Source organism: Oncorhynchus tshawytscha, linkage group LG20 (assembly GCF_018296145.1).
Source record: "Oncorhynchus tshawytscha isolate Ot180627B linkage group LG20, Otsh_v2.0, whole genome shotgun sequence".
Taxonomy (NCBI): Eukaryota; Metazoa; Chordata; class Actinopteri; order Salmoniformes; family Salmonidae; genus Oncorhynchus; species Oncorhynchus tshawytscha.
This window is the reverse complement of record NC_056448.1, coordinates 9870055-9895004: the sequence shown is the minus strand read 5'-3', so window position 1 is coordinate 9895004 and position 24950 is coordinate 9870055. Positions and strand designations below refer to the sequence as shown.

The window sequence follows — 24950 nt, the reverse complement described above, 5'->3', positions numbered from 1 at the left end:
ATGGTGTTGATTTGAGCCATGACCAGCCTTTCAAAGCACATCATGGCTACAGATGTGAGTGCTACGGGTCAGTAGTCATTTAGGCATGCTATCTTAGTGTTCTTGGGCAGAGAGACTATGGTGGTCTGCTTGAAACATGTTGGCATTACAGACTCGGTCAGGGACAAGATGAATTGTCAGTGAAAACACTTGCCAGTTGGTCAGCGCATGCTCGGAGTACACTCCTTGGTAATCCGTCTGGCCCTGCGGCCTTGTGAATGTTGATCAATAATCAGAAGCACACATTCTTTACAATCACAGACACTCACCACAAAGTTAACTCCCCTTGTTTTGTCATCCACCTATGATGAGAGAAAGTAATCTAATATATCAGAACTGATGTTCAGGTGACGTACCATTTTGATAAATGTGTTACATTCTTTTAATCATGCACTTACTGGGGCAGCAAGACAGAAGCTCACAAGTAGAATAACCGTCATTATAAGGCTCCCTGTATGAAGGATAATCAGAATTTTATAGATCAGAATTACCTGACAGAATTACCTGACATGCCATTTACAATGAATAAAGTGAATCTACAAAATGTTCAAAGAGTATGAATCCAGTTAGATGACTGTGTATCCTACAATTCCAATTTGACATCTTAGTGGGCTTATATAAATGGTTATATAAATATTCTGAGCTATCCAATCAGATCACTGCCCTGTTATTTGTTTAATTAGTTTCACCACAAAAACAAAGTCCCACCATAACTTAATTCAATATGAATCACTGCTGGACAGGAAATAACACACAGTATTGATGTATTTTCTGAGGTGAGCATATCATAGAAAGGGTGGAGCAATGCTGTGATGGTAAAGTCTAGACTTGATTCTGGTGGGTTCAATTGTAATTTGGGATTGTGGAAAAAATAAATGCGCTTGGTTTGAAGTCCAATTCACTTTCATAATGTTTAGGTAGTTGTCACGTTTACTCCCGCTCCCCCTATCTCCTGCGCTCGACGTCGTCAGTTGTCTCATCATTACGCACACCTGCCACCATCGTTACGCACACCTGTGCCTCATGACACTCACCTGGACTCCATCACCTTCCTGATTACCCCCCCTATATCTGTCACTCCCATTGGTTATTTCCTCAGGGGTTATTGACTCTGGTTCATGACTGCAACCCACGTTTGTTTTTGTTTTTGTTTTTGTTTTTGTTTTTTTTTGTTTTTGTTTTTGTTTTTGTTTTGTGTTTGTGTGTGTGTGTGTGTGTGTGTGTGTGTGTGTGTGTGTGTGTGTGTGTGTGTGTGTGTGTGTGTGTGTGTGTGTGTGTGTGTGTGTGTGTGTGTGGGTGGGTGGGTGTGTGTGTGTGTCTTGGGCGAGATATTATTACATTTGCACTCCCTATACTTGCTTCCTGACTCCCAGTGTACATGTTACAGTAGTGGCTTTAGGTGTTTCATTATAAATGTTGACATTTGGATTGGTTCATGTGGATCATGTTGGTGGATTTCATTGTGATTACTATTTTTCATTATAAACTGGTTGGTTTGAGCCCAGAATGCTGATTGGCTGACAGCTGTGGTATATCAGACCGTACACCATGGGTGTGACAAAACATGTATTTTTACTGCTCTAATTAATTATTGGTAACCAGTTTATAATAGCAATAAGGTAGCTCAGGGGTTTGATATATGGCCAGTATACCACAGCTAATTGCTGTATCCAGTCACTCCGTGTTGCATTGTGCATAAGAACAGCCCTTAGCTGTGGTATATTGGCCATATACACCACCCCCTCTGGCATTATTGATTTTATATTGTACAAGTATACTATTCTGCTTTTATCGAACCCCTAATCATACCCCTCAAAGCCCTCATAATCCTTGACCAAGCGCTTTATGCTAAAATTATGTAGCTAATCCTATAGAGTAGACACCATTGGATTCTCAGTAGAGCAGTGTTTCACAATCAGGGGTATTAGGACACAGGGGCTCCTTGAGAAGACTCATGAGAGCACAGGGGTACTCTGGGTAGAGCAATATGTACTTTGTGGTACAGTAACCAAAAAAGGTTGGGAACCACTGATATAGAGGAATAACTGTAGCCCATTACTGAGATGAAATACTTTAGCATTGACATGATTACAAACACTAACCTCAAATCAGTAAGCTGTGAGGAGAAGATATTACACTTGGTGCACACTTTATTTGTATTTTGTTTATTACATCAATCAGTGTAATCCATGATGACAGTATAGGGTTTCCTCACACTGTTGTGCTGTGGTTAGTTAATCATTAAGCAAGTAATTAAGCAGCTAACTTATCCAGAAGAGGTAAGATACCCTATCTTCTCTATAAATTACATTTCATATACTGTATACTTTTCACAAAATCCCAAAGGTGTATCGTAATCAACATATAATGGTGAGTAAGTCTGTATGTCATTGTCCTTCTCACAGAACAAACTTTTCAGTGTATGTCTTACTGCTCTGGCAAGTCTAATGGATTCTGAATAATAGCTAAGCACTTGAGTATTGCTATCTGTCTGATACAAGGGGACACAAGTGTATAAAATACATTTTCTGTTTATAATACTATAATATAGGTGGATCAACAAGAACCTGAAAAGAGTGTAAATGTTGAGGTAAGAGAACATTGCCATGTCTTCTTCACACTTTAAAGCATGTCTGTACTTACATGGCCATAGTGACGTTGTATTATCTTTTAGGGGGAGGTGGTGTTGGGAAAAGTCTCGCTCATGATTTATTTCTCATATCATTGATGATGTCTTCTCTCCCAGAGTCCAAGCCTTATTGGAGCTCCATTGGCCCAACCCACTGGCACTACAGCTACCACCCGGACCATCACCAAACAACCCCTACAACCCTTACTACACATACCCCAACTACTACAACCCTTAGAACGTGTTCAACATGTATAACTACGGCTTGAACCCTACTATAAACAACCCTCTCAGTGCCTACACTAGGCCCCCATTGTGACCAGTCTGCCCAAGCTAACCCGCTGAGGGGAGAGGAATAGGCCTACTCATCATCATGTGGAGGTCTCATGAGCTGTGCAGTAATTTGAGCCATTTCTCAATTACAATAAAGACTTCAATCAACATCAGACATATCGGTTTTTTTCGTTGTAGGGGCAAGGTGGATTTCAATTGTTTTTTTAAATAGTCAAAAACTGACAGTAGAAAGCAATTTCTTGCATGAGTCAGGTAAACGTCATTGTACTGAAGCCTACATCACTAGTGGCTAGCGACATCTAGTGTCCGGTGAGTATATTGACTAAAACAACTGTTATGAGAGGTGAATTGTCTGTTGAACCAGAAGTGAAGAAAAGCAGCGAAGGGACGGTGACACAGCAGGTTAGGTATGTAGGTGCGGTATGTCAAATAGCATGTCCCCTCCTATGCATAAAAACGAGTTTACACATGTCCAAACAGAATGTCCAAACAGCCTTAACAGCGTGCACGAAGGTACATTTTCAAGACACTTGACCAATAATATGTTGGTATTGAAAGAAAACCAGTGTGTGTGTGTGCCCTGTGTCCCATAAGTGTATGTCCCATAGTTTGTGTCCCATAAGTGTGTGTCCCATAGGTGTGTGCCGGCACGACAATAATACTACACTACCCACAACACCATGCGTTAGACAGACACAGCCATGTTGTAGGAAATCCGTTTGTGGTGGATTACAGTAATCCGACAGCAGAGTCTGGACGATACATTTGATCACGACCAAAACCCAAACCGAGAGGCCTGGACCAAATGAGGTACAGCCAAGAACAAACAGATGAAATTAAGACATGAACTGATGCGCGGTGTGTAAACCTGAGCAAAGTGGCAGTGAGATTGGCTGGAAATCGTTTCCTGGACTGGAGCGGTTGATTCATCTGACAGAAATTGACAGCAGCTGGCTAGCTAACGTTACCTCCGCAGCGCAGGGCAGAGAGACAAGGCAGGAAAAAAGCTTTCATTTAGTGGTTAAAGTGATCTTCCCCTTTCCCTCCCCCTCACATCTATAGCTAGCTAACTAATTTACGCTCCTGCCTAGTTGATCTGCACTGCCCTAGTCTACAAGCCCGCTGCCGTAGAGGAAGGCTGCGGATCCAGAGGTGCTGTTCCAGCTAGCAGCACGGCTAGCTCATTTTACCAGCTAGCCTGCTAGCTACGCCGAGGAATTCACACCATTAGCTAGCTGTTTCCTGCTGGGGAAGACACACCGAGATGTCGGTGACGAAAGACCAAACGCCAACCAAACTGTCCACCACCGAGCGGCCCATTAAAGGTATACAGTCGTATCTCTATTAATTCAGCAAGTGGTTGCAGAGAATTTAACGTTAGCTAGCTAGTTACACGATTATTACAGCTAGTTAGTTAACTAGCAATCAAGCTAACTAGCTAGTTAGGTCATTGTTGTTCACTGTTTGGCGCAAGTGGGATAATATGGCATCTGTTTATTTCCTAGCATCCCTTGCTAGCTTGTTAGCCTGCAGTACTAGTAGGAGGACATGACATGTCATGATAGAATGTCAAGCAGCTAGCTAGTAAATATTTGACACCGTCAATCTTGGACTAACAAACTAGGTAGTCAACTGTTTTTGAGCCTCCTAGTCCTAGCTAGATTATATTTTTGTTGAATCTGACTGAACTGAAATAAGTGTGTGTGTGTGTGTGTCTGTTTGATGTATGTCTGGTTCAGTAGAACTGTGTGTGTGTGTGTGTGTGTTTGTGTGTGTGTGTGTGTGTGTGTGTGAGAGAAAAAGAAAAAGAGAGGGTGTGTGTGTGAGGATCTACACACACGCACACACACACACACACACACGGTTCCTGCGGCATATGCTGAATGACTGTCAGTGGATTGAGTGCCATAGAGCGGGTCTTTTTGATTTACAGCCTGGGTGGCCTATTAGGAGGGGGGGATTTGCTTTGCTACCAAATTGCAACATTTGCTTTTGAAGAATCTGCTTCTATTTGTAATGGACTTGAATGGTACAGCATGCAGATGGCAGGCCTAACAGTGCATAGCTACTGCTCTGTCTCAACTGTAACAGGTATCAGGTACTGCGTGTAGCCTGATCTAACCCTGATCTATATTATGAAAATAACAACAGGACTTTGGGTTTGGCCACAGGGATTGAGGAGGAGTAAGTAGTGACCTCTGGCTTTATGACAATGTACTTCGTTGTGGACCCAAATAGAGAGAGTGTGAGTGAGTGATAGGCTCAGTGGGTAAGTGGTGCTTAGGAGCATGAAGATGATGTCATTATACCTGCATCTCTCTGACGCTGCCAGGCTAACCATCATCCTACATAAAGCACTAGGCTATATACGATCACATTGCTAGCCCTCACACACTCATACATAGGTCTATAGCATGACTCTGACATGACCACTGTCCTCCCTGGCTGTGACTGACCAAGATGCTCCCACCTCCCTCCACAACTCAGACTGTTCTACCTCCATTCTTGCTTCTTGCTCCCTTATCTTTTGATTTTGTTGTATTTCATCTTATTCATTGAAATGTTTTTCTTGTATGTGTTGGTGTACTCTAATTCAGCTTTTAGCTGGCATAGTACACATTCAATTACATTTCAAAAATATTCTTTAAATTATATACACACACGATGTAACTTGTGTAAATCCAAATCTGCTTAATCTGATGTTACCTGTAGTTTTAAATGTATTTTTATAGCATTTAAAATCAAATAGAAAGTTGGCAGAACATATCTCTCATGCTAATATTTTGATTAGTGGCGGACCATTGTTTGTCAAAAATAATGCGGCCTATGCCTTTAAATGTTTCTAGTGCGACGCAAGCATGCTTTTTAAAAGAATTGGCTGCGATCAATAATCCGTTTTTGGTAAGAGGTGTGTGTGTGTGTGTGGGCGCCTGTGTGAGTGGGTTGTCAATGCTCTGTGAGGGTTGACGTTTTGACCTTTTGGCTTATTTACCGATGGTAACCTGATCAGGCCAGCCAGCTGCATCACTCTGCCTGTGTAACGACTATGTCACACATGCATGTATGGATATGGGCCCTGATGCAGGTCCCAGGGAAGAACTCTATGGATATGGGCCCGGGACTAGAATGTGTTTAGTGTGGAGTCACTCTGGATAAGATGAACCAGTATTCAGTGTATGGGTTAGATATGATGAACTAGTTTAATGTGACATGATTGGCTCAATCTGTCTGTGTGACCTGCTTCTGTTTTGAAGTTTTACACTAACTAGATCACTCGGCCGAGAAAGCCAATCGAGATATAGCGAGACCGAAGGGAATAAATATTTTTGCTATTTTCATAGCGGAAATTATGGATGCAATACCTGGCGCCACGCCGATGATAACATAAAAGACCGGGTTCTAATGAATGATTGGTAGATTAATAATGTGGCTAGGACTTAACATTTAATATAGCCTGGAGACAGACAGAAGAGAGAGAGACACAGATAGAGATGGTTATTTGCCAGTCAAACCTGCTCTTCCTGATAAAGTAACTAGTCCTAATGCAAATGTGACGCTCTATTCTTACCCACTCACTCAGCCATGCAGTACACCCATAAACGCTCTCTGTCTTTCTCTAGAGCCAACACCTTTTTGTGAAAGGATGGGCACCCTGAGGTCTCCAGAGGGTGTGTCCTGGGGTTCAATTGACCAATAGATACATTAGGGGGTGGGTCCTGGGGTTCAATTGACCAATAGATGCTAGAGGGTGTTTAATGCACCAATTATTTACAGCGGTTAGTGTTGGTAGTAGAGGTCGACCGATTATGATTTTTCAATGCCGATAATGATTATTGGAGGACCAAAAAAAGTCGATACCGATTACTCGAGCCAGACGGCCCAAACGGTTGCATATACCCTGACTCTGCTTGCACTGAACGCAAGAGAAGTGACACAATTTCCCGAGTTAAAATTGCCTTCTAACATTAATTTATTTGAACTAAATATACAGATTTAAAAATATATACTTCTGTCTATTGATTTTAAGAAAGGCATTGATGTTTATGGTTAGGTACATTTGTGCAAAGATTGCTTTTATCGGCAATGCGCTTTTGTTAAATCATAACCTGTTTGGCGAAGTTGAAGTAGGCTGTGATTCGATGATAAATTAACAGGCACCACATTGATTACAGTTAAAGTCGGAAGTTTACATACACTTAGGTTGGGGTCATTAAAACTTGTTTTTCAACCACTCCACAAATGTCTTTTTAACAAACTATAGTTTTGGCAAGTCGGTTAGGACATCTAATTTTTCCAACAATTGTCTTCAGACAGTTTATTTCATTATAATTCACGGTATCACAATTCCAGTGGGTCAGAAGTTTACATAGACTTAGTTGACTGTGCCTTTAAACAGCTTGGAAAATTCCAGAAAATGTCATGGCTTTAGAAGCTTCTGATAGGCTAATTGACATCATTTGAGTCAATTGGACATGTACCTGTGGATGTATTTCAAGGCCTACCTTCAAATTCAGTGCCTCTTTGCTTGACATCATGGGAAAATCAAAAGAAATCAGTCAAGACCTCATAAACAAAATTGTAGACCTCCACAAATCTGGTTCATCCTTGGGAGCAATTTCCAAACGCCTGAAGGTACCACGTTCATCTGTACAAACAATAGTACGCAAGTATAAACACAATGGAACCACGCAGCCGCCATACCGCTCAGGAAGGAGACGCGTTCTGTCTCCTAGAGATGAATGTACTTTGGTGCGAAAAGTGCAAATCAATCCCAGAACAACAGCAAACGACCTTGTGAAGATGCTGGAGGAAACAGGTACACAAGTATCTATATCCACAGTAAAATGAGTCCTATATCAACATAACCTGAAAGTCTGCTCAGCGAGGAAGAAGCCACTGCTCCAAAACCACCATAAAAAATCCAGACTATGGTTTGTAACTGCACATGGGGACAAAGATCATACTTTTTTGAGAAATGTCCTCTGGGCTGATGAAACAAAAATAGAACTGTAGGGCAATAATGACCATTGATATGTTTGGAGGAAAAAGGGGGGGGGCTTGCAAGCCGAAGAATACCGTCCCAACTATGAAGCACAGAGGTGGCAGCATCATGTTGTGGGGGTGCTTTGCTGCAGGAGGGACTGGTGCACTTCACAAAATAGATGGCATCATGAGACAGGAAAATTATGTAGATATTTTGAAGCAACATCTCAAGACATCAGTCAGGAAGTTAAAGCTCGGTCGCAAATGGGTCTTCCAAATGGACAATGACCCCAAACATACTTCCAAAGTTGTGGCAAAATGGCTTAAGGACAACACAGTCAAGGTATTGGAGTGGCCATCACAAAGCCTCGACCTCATCCTATAGAAAATTTGTGGGCAGAACTGAAAAAGCGTGTGCAAGCAAGGAGGCCTACAAACCTGACTCAGTTACACCAGCTCTGTCAGGAGGAATGGGCCAAAATTCACCCAACTTATTGTGGGAAGCTTGTGGAAGGCTACCCAAAACGTTTGACCCAAGTTAAACAATTTAAAGGCAATGCTACCGAATACTATTTGAGTGTATGCAAACTTCTGACCCACTGGGAATGTGATAATCTGAAATAAATCATTCTCTCTACTATTATTCTGACATTTCACATTCTTAAAATAAAGTGGTGATCCAAACTGACCTTAGACAGGGCATTTTTACTATGATTAAATGTCAGGAATTGTGAAAAACTGAGTTTAAATGTATTTGGCTAAGGTGTATGTAAACTGCCAACTTCAACTGTGTATGCAATGCAGGACAAGCTAGTTAACCTAGTAATATCATCAACCATGTATAGTTAACTAGTGAATATGTGAAGATTGATTGTTTTTTGTAAGAAGTTTAATGCTAGCAACTTACCTTGGCTCCTTGCAGCCACAAGGTCCTTTTGACTCTGCACTCGCGTTACAGGTGGTCAGCCTGCCACGCAGTTTCCTTGTGGATTGCAATGTAATCGGCCATAATCGGCATCCAAAAAGTCCGATTTACCAATTTATGTAAACTTGAAATCGGCCCTAATTAATCGGCCATGCCGATTAACCTCTAGTTAGTAGTGTGTATTCCGTTAATCCAGGCTGCATCACATCCGGCCGTGATTGGGACTCCCATAGGGCAGCGCACAATTAGCCCAGCATTGTCCGGGGTAGGCCGTCATTGTAAATAAGAATTTGTTCTTAACTGACTTGCCTAGTTAAATAAAAAAATAAATGACAAATGTTGTTTTTATTGTGTTGTAGCGGTGCCCTACCCCCCTGGTTCCAGGCTGACTGTAAAGGACCTGTATGTAGATGGGAAGCCCAGTGTTGAGGTACTGAAGAGCCATCTGGTTAAGGAGGGCCGCCTTGAGGAGGAAGCAGCTCTACGCATCATCACTGATGGAGCCAACATCCTGCGACAAGAGAAATGCATGCTGGAGGTGGAAGCACCTATTACAGGTAACCTCTGACCTCTAATTAACCCCTAACATATTCCGACAGACGGACCTCTAATGTGTGTGTGTGTGTGTTGCAGTGTGTGGGGATGTCCATGGCCAGTTCTTTGACCTGATGAAGCTGTTTGAGGTGGGCGGCTCGCCCAACAGCACCCGCTACCTGTTCCTGGGGGACTATGTCGATCGAGGGTACTTCAGCATCGAGGTCAGTGTGTGTTTCAGCATCTGCTGTTACATCTGACATTTGGAGTCATGGCCTGTTACACAGCCTTGAGTCGCAGGGCTTAGGAGCACATCTTTAAATAGACAGGAAGCACACTACCCAGTACCACCGCCCTCCCCCACACAGACGAACAGAAACGCACACTACCCTCCCTAACCCAACACACACAGTTGGGTTTAAAAATATTGTGGGAAGGCTGTGAATAGCATGTATTCTAATGAATTAAAGAGATTCTCCGGTACTTTTGTAGTTGTGAAAGTAGCACTGTAGAGCCAGTAGTTGTGAAAGTAGCACTGTAGAGCCAGTAGTTGTGAAAGTAGCACTGTAGAGCCAGTAGTTGTGAAAGTAGCACTGTAGAGCCAGTAGTTGTGAAAGTAGCACTGTAGAGCCAGTAGTTGTGAAAGTAGCACTGTAGAGCCAGTAGTTGTGAAAGTAGCACTGTAGAGCCAGTAGTTGTGAAAGTAGCACTGTAGAGCCAGTAGTTGTGAAAGTAGCGCTGTAGAGACAGTAGTTGTGAAAGTAGCGCTGTAGAGACAGTAGTTGTGAAAGTAGCGCTGTAGAGACAGTAGTTGTGAAAGTAGCGCTGTAGAGACAGTAGTTGTGAAAGTAGCAGAGACTTGTGAGAGCGACAGTAGTTGTGAAAGTAGCGCCAGTAGTTGTGAAAGTAGCAGTAGTTGTGAAAGTAGCGCCAGTAGTTGTGAGACAGTAGTTGTGAAAGTGTGAAAAGTAGCGCCAGTAGTTGTGAAAGTAGCGCCAGTAGTTGTGAAAGTAGCGCTGTAGAGACAGTAGTTGTGAAAGTAGCGACAGTAGTTGTGAAAGTAGCGCCAGTAGTTGTGAAAGTAGCGCCAGTAGTTGTGAAAGTAGCGCCAGTAGTTGTGAAAGTAGCACTTTAGAGACAAGTGGTCCCTGAAAATTCCGTACTACGTCACATAGTGTATGTGAAGATATGTGCCCCACGTCATTGCTCTCTTTCTTTCTGCTGTGTGTGCGTCTTGCTAGCCCTTAATCAAATGGCAAGGAACTGAATCTCATTGTCTTGAACTTGATTTGCTAGGTGGCTGGCGCATGGGAGGAAATGTGAGAGAAGTTGGCCTTTATCCTAGCTGTGGTGATCATAGCTAACGCTAGCATCATGATAGGAATCGTAGCTAACGCTAGCATCATGATAGGAATCGTAGCTAATGCTAGCATCATGATAGGAATTGTAGCTAACGCTAGCATCATGATAGGAATCGTAGCCAACGCTAGTGTCATGATAGGAATCGTAGCCAACGCTAGCTTCATGATAGGAATCGTAACAAACGCTAGCGTCATGATAGGAATCGTAGCCAACGTTAGGGTCATGATAGGAATCGTTGCCAAAGTTCGCGCCATGATAGGAATCGTAGCCAACGTTAGCGTCATGGTAGGAATCGTAGCCAACGTTAGCGTCATGGTAGGAATCGTAGCCAACGTTAGCGTCATGGTAGGAATCGTAGCTAGCTATCGTTAGCGTCTTAGCTATGATTCTTATTATTATACTAACGTTAGCATCATGAGAGGGATCTCACACACACTCTTTCTATCTTCAGTGCGTGTTGTTCCTGTGGACTCTGAAGATCAACCACCCCACCACTCTGTTCCTACTCAGAGGAAACCATGAGTGCCGACATCTCACAGAGTACTTCACCTTTAAACAAGAGTGTGAGTGGTCCTTGTGTATTTAGTGTGAGTGGCCCTTGTGTATTTAGTGTGTGCGCCTGTGGGTGTGCCTATGTGTGGGTGGGTGCATGGGTGTAATAGTAATAATGTCCTCTTTGTTGTGTTCTAGGTAAGATAAAGTACTCTGAGCGTGTGTATGATGCGTGTATGGAGGCGTTTGACTGCCTTCCCTTGGCTGCGCTCCTCAACCAGCAGTTCCTATGTGTCCACGGAGGCCTGAGCCCTGAAATCACCTGCCTGGATGACATACGCAAGGTATGACCCCTGACTTCTATCCCCTGACCTGCTCTGGGTTAACTTAATCATTTGAATTGGTTTAGCTGGCTATGTTAAGTGTTTTGACTGGTCTAATGAGTTATTTAACTGTGTTTTAATTGGGAAACCCTGTAGATCAACTTTGTTTAACTCTTGTGTTGACCAGCTGGATCGGTTTAAGGAGCCCCCTGCATTCGGACCCATGTGTGACCTGCTGTGGTCAGACCCTGGAGAAGACTACGGCTCTGAGAAGACCCAGGAACACTTTGCTCATAACTCTGTTAGAGGCTGCTCCTACTTCTACAGTTACCCAGCAGTATGTGACTTTCTGATGAACAATAATCTGCTGTCAGTAATAAGAGCACATGAAGCCCAAGACGCTGGGTGAGTATTATCCATGATATGACGCATGAATAATTATAATAATATTAGTAGTAGTATAATACTGTTTCGTGATATTAACAGTGTATTTCCTGTTTAATGTGTATTTCAGGTATAGAATGTACAGGAAAAGCCAGACGACAGGTTTTCCTTCTCTGATCACGATCTTCTCTGCTCCGAATTACCTGGACGTGTACAACAACAAAGGTAAAGAAATGACCAAGGCCACACTCCATTTCAAACCATGACAACAGGGAAGAAACCATGACGACAGGATAGAAACCATGGCAACACAGGGTAGATAGATTATGTATATATGTGTGTGTGTCCTTGTAGCGGCGGTGCTGAAGTATGAGAACAACGTGATGAACATCAGGCAGTTCAACTGCTCCCCCCACCCCTACTGGCTGCCCAACTTCATGGACGTCTTCACCTGGTCTCTGCCCTTTGTAGGCGAGAAAGGTGAGTGTGTGTGTGATAACTTTGGGCTCCATGTTACCTTTGCAAAACTGACCTGTGAGATAACGTGTGTTCGTGTGGTAACCCTGTGTGTGTGTTCCTACAGTGACAGAGATGCTGGTTAACGTGCTCAACATCTGCTCTGACGACGAGCTCATGTCTGAAGGAGACGACACCTGCGAGGGTAAAAAAAAAAACACGCCCTGTTAAGAACTCTTTTTATTTATTTAAATATGTTTTATATATATTGACTTTCAATGTAAGCAAATGATGAGAAGAGGCTGAAATAGCAGCATTTGGTTTCTTCAAGGAGGAACTGAAACTTAAGGAAGTGAAGTTGTTTTTGACTGAAGTGCGTTATTGCTCATCACAGAGCAACGGTAGATGTGAAGGTAAATAGACAGATCTAAAGGGTTGTTAGAACAAAGATCTGTATATAATGACTAGGGATGGGGGTTTGAAATAATTTCACTATTGGAATAGTATCATGCATTTTTTGGCCGGATATTCAAAATACATGTGACTCTTCTAACCTGAGCACTGCTGCGTGAGGGATAAAGGCTGCCGCGCTATTGCTGCAGCTGCAGATGGGCCGGTTTGTAATTTATGAGATGGGAACGAGCAGACGGGGGAAGAGAGAGCAACTCTACTACAGCCTAGATCTCACTTGTAGCAGCCACAATGTTTTTATGATCCCATATAACAGTGCCTGTCTTGACTGGAGTAGCCTAGCTAGAGAAGCTAGCTCCGCTAGTCAGCTAGTTGAGGCCACATGCTGCACTTTCTCCCAAACCCCCATTCAGATAAAACAACAGCCTACCTGTTGGTTGCCTACCTGTTGGTTGCCGTACTCCTTCTCATTTCTGTAACTTTTAATTCTGTAATTTCATCCATTTTGCATTGCTTTAGTAAACTCTCACTCCACTTGCTACACGCTGAGCCTCTTTGCCCCCTTGATTGGCCAACAAAAACAGCAAGTTACACACATGAAGGCTACCGGTCATCTGTCAGTATTTGTATGGGGCGCACCGTGCACGTTGTAAAAACTAAATTGAAAAGTTGGTTGTTTTATGAAATGAATCATTTGAAAATCATGGTATATTCTTGTATGCAACTATGTCACATGAATATTACAATTTTCAGTTATAAAATAGGCCAATCATTGTTTTCTCGCTAAAATGTATACTCTCACAAGTATTCGAATACTAGCATCCGTTCAAATATTCAAAGAACCGTACATATCCCTAAAATTGACGCAATGCTCATCTGCCGCCCTTGAGTCCTTGTCTCAAAGGCAGGAAGGCAGGCGACAAGCTTAGGTGCAAGATAAGCCCATAGAAACGCATTGGGGTATTTATGGACAGATTTTGGCAAAAGTGAAACCTCTTGCGTCGCCTCTTCCTCTGGTTAAAAGCATCAATTATAAGTTTGAGACTGAAGGTCTGCTTTTAAAGAGCAACTGCCCCTAAAAACCAACTTCTCATTTAGAAAATAGCCTATGTGGCGTTAATATTAGTCAGAATATGAGTCAGAAAGATTTATTCCACTCTCAAAATGTACTATTAAGTGTAAATAAGAACATTTTGGTCTTAAAGTCTGTCTCATCCAAAACAGAGTGTTGTGAGATTTGTGAACGAGACAGTGATGTGAGATTTGTGAACGAGACAGTGATGTGAGATTTGTGAACGAGACAGTGTTGTGAGATTTGTGAACGAGACAGTGTTGTGAGATTTGTGAACGAGACAGTATTGTGTGATTTGTGGACGAGACAGTGTCACAACGTGAATGAAAGTGGGGTTTGTTTCAAATCAAACCATATGCCCCCAGCTGGCTGCACACAAGTGATTATCAATCCGGAGTGCAGCTGCACGCCACCGTATTGTAATGCCTGTGGTAAATTTAGCCTAGGGACCATCGGTAAATTATGATTTATAAACCTCAAACCAACTATATATTTTTTTGAAAATCATGTACACATTTTGAAAGCATTTAATGATAACTAAAAGGTGTGCCAGCATGAAAATATGGACTCATTTACATTGTGTAATCTTTTGACAAACACAAACTAGCCCCGGAGATATAGTGCCTTCAGAAAGTATTCATACCCCTTGACTTATTTCACATTTTGTTGATTGACAGCCTGAATTCAATTTTTTTTCTCCATTTAAAAAAAATAAAATCTCACCCATTTTACACAATCGCCATATACAGTTGAAGTCGGAAATTTACGTACACTTAGGTTGGAGTCATTGAAACTCGTTTTTCAACCACTCCACAAATTTCTTGTTAACAAACTATAGTTTTGGCAAGTCGGTTAGGACATTTACTTTGTGCATGACACAAGTAATTATTTAGATTATTTCACTTATAATTCATTGTATCACAATTCGAGTGGGTCAGAAGTATACAATACACTAAGTTGACTGTGCCTTTAAACAGCTTGGAAAATTCCAGAAAATGATGTCATGGCTTTAGAAGCTTCTGATAGGCTAATTGACATCATTTGAATCAATTGGAGGTGTACCTGTGGATGTATTTCAAGGCATACCTTCAAACTCAGTGCCTCTTTGCTTTACATCATGGGAAAATCAATCAGCCAAGACCTCAGAAACAAAATTGTAGACCTCCACAAGTCTGGTTCATCCTTGGGAGCAATTTCCAAACGCCTGAAGGTACCACGTTCATCTGTACAAACAATAGTATGCATGTATAAACACCATGGGACCACGCAGCCGTCATACCGCTGAGGAAGGAGACGCGTTCTGTCTCCTGGAGACGACCATACTGTGCAAATCAATCCCAGAACAACAGCAAAGGACCTTGTGACGATGCTGGAGGAAACCAGTACAAAAGTATCTATGTATATCCACAGTAAAACGAGTCCTATACCGACACAACCTGAATGGCCGCTCAGCAAGGAAGAAGCCACTGCTCCAAAACCACCATAAAAAAGCCAGACTACGGTTTGTAACTGCACATGGGGACAAAGATTGTACCTTTTGGAGAAATGTTCTCTGGTCTGATGAAACAAAAATATAACTTTTTGGCCATAATGACCATTGTTATGTTTGGAGGAAAAAGGTGGAGGCTTGCAAACCGAAGAATACCATCCCAACCGTGAAGCACGGGGGTGGCAGCATCATGTTGTGGGGGTGCTTTGCTGCAGGAGGGACTGGTGCACTTCACAAAATAGATGGCATCATGAGGGAGGACAATTATGTGGTTATATTGAAGCAACATCTCAAGACATCAGTCAGGATGTTAAAGCTTGGTCGCAAACGGGTCTTCCAAATGGACAATGACCCCAAGCATACTTCCAAAGTTGTGCCAAAATGGCTTAAGGACAACAAAGTCAAGGTATTGGAGTGGCCATCACAAAGCCCTGACCTCAACCCTACACAACATTTTTGGGCAGAACTGAAAAAGCGTGTGCGTGCAAGGAGGCCTACAAACCTGACTCAGTTACACCAGCTCTGTCAGTAGGAATGGGCCAAAATTCACCCAATTTATTGAGGAAAGCTTGTGGAATGCTACCCAAAACGTTAAACAATTTAAAGGCAATGCTACCAAATACTAATTGAGTGTATGTAAACTTCTGACCTACTGGGAATGTGATGAAAGAATTCAAATCTGAAAAAAATCATTCTCTCTACTATTATTCTGGCATTTCACATTCTTAAAATAAAGTGGTGATCCTAACTGACCTAAGACATGGAATTTTTTGTAGGATTAAATGTCAGGAATTGTGAAATTCCTGAGTTGAAATGTATTTGGCTGAGGTGTATGTAAACTTCCGACTTCAACTGTTTTTCCAAGTAGATATAAGTCAAAACTGTAACTCGGCCACTCGGGAACATTCACTTTCTTCTTGGTAAGCAACTCCAGTGTAGATTTGGGCTTGTGTTTTATCTCCCAGTGTCTGGTGGAAAGCAGACTGAAACAGGGTTTCAGTATTTGTATTTATTATCGATTTGCATTAGCCAAGGCAGCAGCTACTAGTCCTGGGGTACAGCAATATTAAGGCAGTCATATACAATTTTAAAAACATTACAATACATTACGCAACATATTTCACAACACAGTGTAAGCCCTCAGGCCACTCCTCTACTACCTCATATCTACAACACAAAATCCACGTGTGCGTGTGTCTTCACAGTCCCTGCTGTTCCGTAAAGGTGTGTATTTATCTGTTTTTTTTAAAAGCAAATTTTACTGCTTGCATGAGTTATTTGATGTGGAATAGAGTTCCATTTAGTCATGGCTCTATGTAGTACTGTGCGCCTCTGGTAGCATGTCTAGTGGTGTATGCATGGATGGCCATGCTAGTAGTTTAAATAGACAGCTTGTTGAATTCAACATGTCAATACCTCTCTCAAATACAAGTAATGATGACGTCAATCTCTCCTCTACTTTGAGCCAAGAGAGATTGATGTGCATATCATTAATGTTAGTTCTCTGTGTACATTTAAGGGCCAGCCCTGCTGCCCTTGGCCAGTTGTAATTTTCTTTTTGTGGCACCTGACCACACAACTGGACATTAATCCAGGTGCGACAAAACTAGGCCCTTAACTACTGTTGCATCAATGTGTTTTGATCATGAGTTTTACATTCCAGGGTTATTCCAAGCAGTTTAGTCTCCTCAGCTTGCTCAATTTCCACATTATTCATTGCAAGTGAATGATTTGTCCCAAATGATTTTTCCCAAATACAATGCTTCTTGTTTTGAAATATTTAGGACTTATTTTTTACCACCCATTCTGAAACTGACTGCATCTCTAAGTGTTGCAGGGGTTTCACTTGCTGATGTGTCTAGTGTTGAGTCATTAGGATACATAGACACACATGCTTTACTCAGAGCCAGTGGCAGGTCATTAGTAAAGATTGAAAAAAGTAAGAGGCCTAGACAGCTGCCCAGGGGAATGCCTGACTCTACCTGGATTATGTTGGAGAGGCTTCCATTAAAGAACACACTCTGTGGTCTGTTAGACAATTCACAATATAGCAGGGGATGTAAAGCCAAAAACACAAGTTTTTCCAGCAGCAGATTATGATCGATAATGTCAAAAGCTGCACTAAAGTCTAACAAAACAGCTCCCACAATCTTTTTATTATCAATTTCTCTCAGCCAATCATCAGTCACTTATATAAGTGTTGAATGCCCTTACCTGCTTGCCTCCAGGCCTGTAGGCACACACATTCCAGTAGGCTTAGATTGAAGAGATTGCAAATAAAATTGTATGACATTTTTTGTCACATGCTCTGAATGCAACAGGTGACCTTACAGTGAAATGCTAAATAGGAGTGGCAATATCGTCCGCTATCATTCTCAGTCATTTTCTATCTGAGTTGTCAGACCCAGGTGGCTTGTTATTTTTTTCACCTCTTCCACACTTACTTTACGGAATTTAAAATTACAATGCTTATCTTTCATACTTTGGTCAGTTATGCATGGATGTGTAGGTTCAGAATATGTTTTTGGCATGTCATGCCTAAGTTTCCTAACCTTGCCAATGAAAAAATAATTTAAGTAGTTTGCAATATTAGTGGGTTTTGTGATGAGTGAGCCATCTGATTCAATGAATGATGGAGCAGAGTTTGCCTTTTTGGCCAAAATTTAATTGAAGGTGCTCCACAGCTTTTTTACTATCATTCTTTATCTTTGTTTCATAGTACAGTTTCTTCTTCTTTTTGTTCGGTTTTGTCACATGATTTCTCAATCTACAGTGTGTTTGCCAATCGGCTGTGCAGCCAGATCTATTTGTCATTCCCTTTGCGTCATCCATCTCAACCCTACAATTTTTCAATTCCACACTGATTCAAATGTTTTTACATTCATTCTCTTAATAGGTGCATGCTTATTTAGTAACTGGAATAAGCAATTTCATAAATGTATGAAGTGCAGCGTCTGGTTGCTCCTCATTATCCAGGCTGCATCACAATCGGCCGTGATTGGGAGTCCCATAGGGCGGCGCACAATTAGCCCAGCGTCATCCTGGCTTGGCCAGTGTAGGCCGTCATTGTAAATAAGACTGACTTGCCTAGTTAAATAAATAAAATTACACACCACATTTTCAACATAGGAATCACTAGAAAACACATTGTGAAACATCTTGCATCTTATACACACTATATTAGGCCCAGCTTTTGGAACTTTGGTTTTCCTGGGTATGGCTGCTATGTTATGATCACTACATCTGTTGGATTTGGATACTGCTTTAGAGCAGATTTCTGCAGCATTAGTAAAGATATGATCAATACATGTTTAGGATTTCATTCCTGTGCTGTTTGTAACTACCCTGGTAGGTTGACTGAACCATGTTGCATGCACTGGTTACAGTTTGAAGCTTTTTCTTGAGTGGGCAGCTTGATGAAAGCCAGTCAATATGTAGGTCACCCAGAAAATACCTCTCTGTTGATAGCACATACATTATCAAACATTTCACGCATTATCCAGATACTGACTGTGTGCACTTGGTGGTCTATAGCAGCTTCCCACTAGAATGGGCTTTAGGGGAGGCAAATGAATCATCTGTAGCCATATTACATCAACAGCATTTCCTCTCTAAGCTTTACAGGAATATGACTGTGAACATACACGGCAACACCTCCACCATTTGGCATTCCTGTCTCTTCTGAAGATGTTGAAGCCATGTATTGCTACCACTATCATCAAAAGGCATTATCTAAGTGACTTTCAGAGATAGTCAGTATATGAATGTTATCGGTTACTCGTAAGTTCTTTTTAGCACTTTTTGGTGTTTCTTTTTTTATTGCTTTACTTGACAAGCTTATTAGAGGTAGACATGACAGTGATATTTATGTTTGAGCTGATGATGCAGGGAGAGCTGCACACAGTGGACTTCCTTCTAAGGCAAACCGGCTCAGTGCTTGCAGTGTAACTCAGGTTCATAGGCCCATGATTACTGCATACAAAAGATGTAGGATTGGGAGGGTCATTCAGGGGAGTTAGAGGGACAGAAATGAGGTTACTTACATTATGACTGCCAATGCCCCTGGGACAATGTACATTTGCAGCAGCACTACGGCAACTCGGCGACTCAAGGGTAGGGATTATCTGAGCTGGGCTTGGGTCACTGATAAATCATTTTCTCAAAGCAGCCTTAAAATGCATGGACAGGGTTAGGGCTGGGCGATATGGCCAAAATATCATATTGAGGTATTTCAACAAAGAAATTACGATTTGCCTGTATTTTATGTTCTTAAATAGCCTAGGGACCATCAGTAAATTACATTTCCACACTGCCACGAAGGGATGCACGATATGGGCAAACAATCTAGGCCATATTTTTCAGCAAATGTTGCAATTGCAATTTTACTTGCGATTTAGAGGAAAACACTTGGGTGACCTGTTGTAATCATGGAAATAGAATGATTCATCTAATTATATAGGTAGAATATAATAGTGTGCACTTTTAATACAGTGTTTCACATGATAACTCATTAAAATGCAATGGAGGAGTTATTGTAGCAGGGTAGGATCCAAAGTGTTAAGTGTTTCCTCGGGGATGCTATAATCTTGGGCTACATTTAATGTTTTCTCTTAGCTAGTTCATGTAGCTAACATATTAATTCTTTGAATATTCCTCTTTGATTTAGAAGGTACTGTTGCACAAACATGCTGATTTAGGTCTATATCTCTGGTATTATCAGGCTGTATAGCTAATTACGTTTGCTCTGACTCAGTACATTTATTAGCTAGCCAGCCAGCCAGCTAAAACGATTTAGGCCCAACTTGCTAAGAAAAGACAAACTAGCTGTTTGCAGATGTAACAGACACAAACTACTAGTGAATTATGGAACGCTACTGGATTTATACTAAGTTGCAAAGTGAAAACAGCATTGTTGTCATCAACAATGACCTCATCTGGCTTAACTGGAGCCTCCAGAGATGAAGCCTCTCTCATCGTCACTCAACGCCTAGGTTTACCTCCACTGTACTCACATCCTTCCATACCATTGTCTGTACATTATGCCCTGGATCTATGCTGCCACGCCCAGAAATCTGCTCCTTTTATTCTGTCCCAACGCACTAGACGACCAGTTCTTATAGCCTTTAGCTGTACCCTTATCTTACTCCTCCTCTGTTCCTCTGGTGATGTAGAGGTTAACCCAGGCATGTAGCCCCCAGTTCCACTCCTATTCCCCAGGTGCTATCATTTGTTGACTTCTGTAACCATAAAAGCCTTGGTTTCATGCATGTTAACATCAGAAGCCTCCTCCCTAAGTTTGTATTATTCACTGCTTTAGCACACTCCGCCAACCCTGATGTCCTAGCCATGTCTGAGCCCTGGCTTAGGAAGGCCACCAAAAATTCAGAAATGTCCATCTCCAACCACAACATTTTCCGCCAAGATTGCAACTCCACCCCCTTTGGCAGTTCTATCTACTGCAGAGAGAGCCTGCAGAGTTCTGTCATGCTAACCAGGTCTGTGCCCAAACAGTTCGAGCTTCTACTTTTAAAAATCTACCTTTCCAGATATAAGTCTCTCACTGTTGCCACTTGTTTATAGACCCCCCTCAGCCCCCAGATGTGAATTAATTGCCCCCAATTTATCTTCATTGTTTGTACTGTTAGGTGACCTAAACTGGGATATGCTTAACACCCCGGCCGTCCTACAATCTAAGCTAGGTGCCCTCAATCGCACACAAATTATCAAGGAACATACCAGGTACAACCCTAAATCCCTAAACATGGGCACCCTCATAGATATCATCCTGACCAACTTGCCTTCTAAATACACCTCTGCTGTCTTCAACCAGGATCTCAGCGATCACTGCCTCATTGCCTGCGTCCATAATGGGTCTGCTGTCAAATGACCACCCCTCATCACTGTCAAACGCTCCCTAAAACACTTCAGTGAGCAGGCCTTTCTAATCTACCTGGCCCGGGTATCCTGGAAGGATATTGACCTCATTCCGTCAGTAGAGGTAGCCTAGTGGTTAGAGAGTTGGACTAGTAACCGGAAGGTTGCAAGTTCAAACCCCCGAGCTGACAAGGTACAAATCTTTCGTTCTGCCCCTGAACAGGCAGTTAACCCACTGTTCCTAGGCCGTCATTGAAAATAAGAATTTGTTCTTAACTGACTTGACTAGTTAAATAAAGGTAAAATAAAATAAAAAGTGCTTTCCTCACCATCTTAAATAAGCATTCCCCTTTCAAAAATTGTAGAACTAGGAACAGATATAGCCCTTGGTTCACTCCAGACGTAACTGTCCTTGACCAGCACAAAAAGATACTGTGGCAACTTTTCAGGGAAGTTAGGAACCAATATACACAGGTAGTTAGGAAGCAAAGGATAGCTTTTTCAAACAGACATTTGCATCCTGTAGCACAAACTCCAAAAAGTTCTGGGGCACTGTAAAGTCCATGGAGAATAAGAGCACCTCCTCCCAGCTGCCCACTTCACTGAGGCTTGGAAACACTGTCACCACTGATAAATCTACGATAATCGAGAATTGCAATAAGCATTTTTCTCCGGTTGTCCCATGCTTACCACCTGGCTACCCCTACCCCGGTCAACAGCTCTGTACCCCCCACAGCAACTTTCCCAAGCTACCCCATTTCTCCTTCACCCAAATCCAGATAGCTGATGTTCTGAAAGAGCTGCAAAATCTGGACCCCTACAAATCAGCTGGGCTAGACAATCTGGACCCTCTCTAAAATGATGAGGCAATTGTTGCAACCCGTATTACTAGCCTGTTCAACCTCTCTTTCATATCGTCTGAGATCCCTAAAGATTGGAAAGCTGCTGCGGTTATCCCCCTCTTCAAAGGGGGAGACACTCAAGATCCAAACTGTTACAGACTTATATCTATCCTACCTTGCCTTTCTAAAGTCTTCGAAAGCCAAGTTAACAAACAGATCACCGACCATTTTGAATCCCACTGTACCTTCTCCGCTATGCAATCTGGTTTCCGAGCTGGTCATGGGTGCACCTCAGCCACGCTCAAGGTCCTAAACGATATAACCCCCATCGATAAAAGACTGTACTGTGCAGCCATTTTCATCTACCTGGCCAAGGCTTTCCACTCTGTCAATCACCACATTCTTATCGGCACACTCGGCAGCCTTGGTTTCTAAAATGACTGCCTCGCCTGGTTCACCAACTACTTCTCTGATAGAGTTCAGTGTGTCAAATCGGAGGGCCTGTTGTCCAAACCTCTGGCAGTTTCAATGTGGGTGCCACAGGGTTCAATTCTCGGGTCGACTCTTTTCTCTGTATACATCAATGATGTCGCTTTTGCTGCTGGTGAGTCTCTGATCCACCTCTACGCAGACGACACCATTCTGTATACTTCTGGCCCTTCTTTGGACACTGTGTTAACAAACCTCCAGACGAGCTTCAATGCCATACAACACTCCTTCCGTGGCCTCCAACTACTCTTAAATGCAAGTAAAACTAAATGCATGCTCTTCAACCGATTGCTGCCTGCACCCGCCCGCCCGTCTACCATCACTACTCTGGACGGTTCTGACTTAGAATATGTGGACAACTACAACTGCCTATGTGTCTGGTTAGACTGTAAACTCTCCTTCCAGACTCACATTAAGCATCTCCGATCCAAAATTAAATCATCTAGATTCGGCTTCCTATTTCGCAAACAAAGCATCCTTCACTCATGCTGCCAAACACCCTCGTAAAACTGACTATCCTACCGATCCTTGACTTCGGCGATGTCATTTGCAAAATAGCCTCCAACACTCTACTCAGCAAACTGGATGTAGTCTATCACAGTGCCATCCATTTTGTCACCAAAGCCCCATATACTACCCATCACTGCGACCTCTATGCTCTTGTTGGCTGGCCCTCGCTTCATAATCGTCACAAAACCCACTGGCTCCAGGTCATCTATAAGTCCTTGCTAGGTAAAGCCCCGCCTTATCTCAGCTCACTGGTCACCATAGCAGCACCCACCCGTAGCACGCGCTCCAGCAGGTATATTTCACTGGTCATCCCCAAAGCCAACTCCTCCTTTGGCCGCCTTTCCTTCCAGTTCTCTGCTGCCAATGACTGGAACGAATTGCAAAAATCACTGAAGCTGGAGACTCATATCTCCCTCACTAACTTTAAGCATCAGCTGTCAGAGCAGCTTACCGAACATTGCACCTGTCACAGCCCACCCAACTACCTCATCCCCATATTGTTATTTTTTTCTTCTCCTCCTTTGCACCCCAGTATCTCTACTTGCACATCTATCACTCCAGTGTTAATGCAACATTTTCATTATTTCACCACTATGGCCTATTTATTACCTTTACCTCCCTATTCTTAATACATTTGCACACTATATATAGATTTTTCTATTGTGTTATTGACTGTACGTTTGTTTATCCCATGTGTAACTCTGTTTGTGTCGCACTGCTTTGTTTTATCTTGGCCAGGTCGCAGTTGTAAATGAGAACTTGTTCTCAACTGGCCTACCTGGTTAAATAAAGGTACAATTAAAAAAGCATTGTTAAATGTGCTGTATTGACCATGCAGACTGAAAAAAAGTGTCTCATGGTCGACGAACAACACGTGCTCCTTTAGTGAGAGGGGGCAGGGCTATGTCTGTATTGAAAGCGGCAAGGGGAGAGAGAGAAGGCTCAAATAGCTAAGTAAAATATAAAAATGGATGTTACACACGGCCTATCACATTTAACAAACCAAACATTCAAATACTGTTATAGAAGGTAAAGTAAAAACCCAAACCGGTCCGTGCATCAATACCGGTATATCGTAAAATATGGTATACCGCCCAGCCCTAGACAGGGTCCAGGAGCCAAGATGATTTGGATGGACTCCGTCATTCCTATAGCGCATCTTCTGTTTCCAAAATGTATCTATGAAAGTTATGACAACAGAACTACAGTGTTATTTTAGCCAAGTGTGTAATGCCAGCTGAATCTGTGCTTAGCTACATTGTGTTACTTTTTTTTTTATCCTCAAACTCCCCAGTCCTTAACGATTACAAGCATACCCAACATGATGCAGCCACCACTATGCTTAAAAATATGGAGCGTGGTACTCAGTAATGTGTCTTGGATTTGCCGCTAAAATTACACTTTGTATTCAGGACAAAAAGTCTAATGCTTTGACACATTTTTTGCAGTATTACTTTCGTGCCTTGTTGTAAACGATGTTGCATGCTTTCCTTTCCTTTTTTTGACTGTCAATTAGGGTAGTGTTGTGGTAAACTACTATGTTGTTGATCCATCCTCTGTTTTCTCCTATCACAGCCAGTAAACTGTTTTAAATTCACTTTTGGCCTCACGGTGAAATCCCTGAGCGGATTCCTTCCTCTCCGGCAACAGAGTTAGGAAGGACGCCTGTATCTTTGTAGTGACTACAGTTGAAGTCGGAAGTTTACATACACCTTAGCTAAATACATTTAAGCTCCGTTTTTGACCATTCCTGACATTTGATCCTTGTAAAAATTCCCTGTCTTAGGTCAGTTTGGATCACCACGCTATTTTAAGAATGTGAAATGTCAGAATAATAGTTGA

General features: G+C 42.3%; 1 protein-coding gene across 3 annotated transcripts in view; it reads left to right on the top strand.

The window, feature by feature from the left end:
- Positions 1-3661: 3661 nt before the first annotated feature.
- The window catches only part of ppp3ccb (protein phosphatase 3, catalytic subunit, gamma isozyme, b), a 31669-nt gene continuing 10380 nt past the window's right edge, over positions 3662-24950 (top strand). For all 3 annotated transcript variants that reach the window (XM_024380929.2, XM_024380928.2, XM_024380927.2), the window contains exons 1-9: positions 3662-4287; positions 9230-9427; positions 9504-9628; positions 11218-11329; positions 11457-11602; positions 11769-11986; positions 12096-12190; positions 12320-12445; positions 12549-12626. In XM_024380929.2, coding sequence (XP_024236697.1) covers positions 4227-4287; positions 9230-9427; positions 9504-9628; positions 11218-11329; positions 11457-11602; positions 11769-11986; positions 12096-12190; positions 12320-12445; positions 12549-12626 — 1159 coding nt within the window. In that variant the 5' untranslated portion in view covers positions 3662-4226. The remainder of the gene's footprint in view (positions 4288-9229; positions 9428-9503; positions 9629-11217; positions 11330-11456; positions 11603-11768; positions 11987-12095; positions 12191-12319; positions 12446-12548; positions 12627-24950) is intronic.